Source organism: Cyprinodon variegatus, unplaced genomic scaffold (genome assembly GCF_000732505.1).
Source record: "Cyprinodon variegatus isolate N-32 unplaced genomic scaffold, C_variegatus-1.0 Scaffold637, whole genome shotgun sequence".
NCBI classification, from domain to species: domain Eukaryota; kingdom Metazoa; phylum Chordata; class Actinopteri; order Cyprinodontiformes; family Cyprinodontidae; genus Cyprinodon; species Cyprinodon variegatus.
This window is the reverse complement of record NW_015151090.1, coordinates 61,229-63,672: the sequence shown is the minus strand read 5'-3', so window position 1 is coordinate 63,672 and position 2,444 is coordinate 61,229. Positions and strand designations below refer to the sequence as shown.

Sequence of the window (2,444 nt, the reverse complement as noted above, 5' to 3'; positions counted from 1 at the left end):
CATTATTTGAATGTCAGCAGACAGCAAGAAACCTCCCAGATCTCCAGATGCATTTGAGATATCAAAAAAGTACTCCAGAGTGTTGTTCAGCATTGGGGTGAGTAGAAAATGAAGGCTAATCATTTTTTGGGTGTACTATTCCTTTAAGGGAAGCGTGTAAGCCTAAAAAAAGAGAATTTCCAGAAAGTTTAATTTTTATCCTGTTTTCACAATTTTCATCAATATTGTCATATTAAAATATTTTCCTGAAATCAAGCAGCAACTGCCTATTAAAATAATGAAAACAATTGCAAAAATATTCGGTAGATGAGATGAAGTGAGCAGTACAGCATGATCTCCAACTGAAATCAGTGTTCTACAATGATAGCTCATTTACACTGGCAGCAATTTGCATTAAAAATATATAATTTTTCTATAATTTGCACTTCATATTACATTAATATGACATGAGTATATTTGCCGGATAACATTTTACAGGCAGATCTGCAGTTTTATGTTATTTCAAAAACCCTATCAATGAAACGTGTTCCCAGTTCTCCTGCTGCAGATCAGACATCAGCTGATTAAAACTGGGAAGCTTTCATGTGAAACACTGCTTTGAAGAGAACATCTAAACTAAAGTGGTGATATTTGGGTCAGTCTGGTTACTTATTCCAGGGATACTGGAATAAATAACCATCTGCATGCTCTGGGATTTCTCCATAAAAACAGCAGGTGGATCAAACATTAACTGGATGAGATGTTCATAATGACAATGCTGAAGCTCTGACTTGATTCTAAATAAGCAGAAAGGGGCCAGCGATCAGAGAAATCTAAATCTGTTAGGATGGGCATCTACAGCTTATAAATCAGAGATCAACTAAACTCTGGGGGAACATCTCAGCATTAAGCAGCTGTTAACAGTTTGTTCCTTTGAAAGGGAAAATAAATGTTTCAATTTGTTCTGAACCCTCTTAGTAATTAACCTTTTCAGATTAAACTGTTCAGCCTTTTGTTTTAGCTTTCATATAATTTCCCAATTGTTTGTAGATGTCTTTAAATAAACCCCGACCTTCTCGCCATGTGGCAGTAGAACCAACGGTTTGCCTCCTAAAATTGCGCTTTCTTAACATGCTTCCTTCCCATGGTCCCTGCTGCAGCACTTCCTGGAAACGTGACTTTGAGTCTAAAAGGTCAAACACTTTTTCATACGGAGCTGGCAGATTAAAGCTTGTGATAAAGGTTTTCAGTGTTTCATTACTAAAATCTGGTCGGTTTTTACTGCGACTTAACAGCTCTGCATGAAACAGAGGGACTTCATCAGAGCTGTTCAGTCTCATCTTTACTTTTTTTCCCCCACTAAAGCAGCCCCAGCACGGAATGAAAGAGAATAGCAAACACCAAGAAGGCAAACTGTGTTTCAGAGAACATGTCATATCAATAATTCTCCCTAATAAAGTTTACAACCAACTGTTCTGATAAAGAACCACTGATTTCAGCTCTAACAACCGAACCTGCTTTAAGTAATTTGAGCAGACTGGTTAGGGAAGAAAGCTCCAATCAGAAAGCATGCGAGGCCTACCTTGCCATCCTGCTTTACAGATGCAGCTCTTTTCCTGGCAGTGACCTCTTTCAGGATAGCCGCAGTCATCCAGGCAGTATGGGATGTCACAGGCTTCCCCCTTCCAGTTGGCTTCACACTCACAGTAAACCAAAGCAGTGGAGTTCCCCACTCTGCACTCACCTCGGCCAGAGCAGTTGTTTGGACATGTGTTCACCCTACCATTGAGAAATGATGCAGAGAAACAAGGAAAGAAAGAAAGAAAGGATCAACACCAACTGGGAGGAATGTCTGCATTAGAGAAACACTGAAAGAGGAAAAAAGCCTAGAACCAAAGCCTAAGCAGGCTGAATGTTGAGATCTGTTTATGTTTCTTTGTTGATTAAGCAACTATTTAAGGATTTGGAGTCACTTCAAAGGCTCTACAGAGATGGTCCTACACGGTAAAAATGGTTTGGCGACAATTCTGGTTGAGAAGTTTCTCAAAAGTAAGTTTTAAATATGAGGATTTGGAGATAAGTTTGATCTGATTTTTGATTTCTCTCATCCAAACATGTTAATAATAAAACAATGGTAACAAACACCTTAATAATGTTTTGTTTCATGTCCTTTAGCAGGTGTTTGGCAGCGGTACTCAAGCTTCTAAATGAATGTTTCAGAAAACTGGACGTCTGCTCTTTACAGAACTAATCAGAGAAACAGAAACTGGTTGGTTTCCTGACATGGACCCAGTTTATTAATCATTTTCAGGGAGGCTGACATCAGGGCTTTGTTAGACGCTTCATCTGTTCTTAAACACGGTTGCGTCCAGGTTCTACTGAGGCTTAAGGTTTAAGCTCATTTATTCACAAACTTGCTAAATCAATCCAGTTTCCGTCCCTTAAGCATTTAAATAGATTTTAAA

General features: G+C 38.7%; 1 protein-coding gene across 1 annotated transcript in view; it reads right to left on the bottom strand.

The window, feature by feature from the left end:
• atrn (attractin) overlaps window positions 1–2,444 on the bottom strand; it is a 171,314-nt gene that overhangs the window by 142,637 nt on the left and 26,233 nt on the right. The window contains exon 5 of the mRNA XM_015393339.1: window positions 1,562–1,758. Coding sequence (XP_015248825.1) covers window positions 1,562–1,758 — 197 coding nt within the window. The remainder of the gene's footprint in view (window positions 1–1,561; window positions 1,759–2,444) is intronic.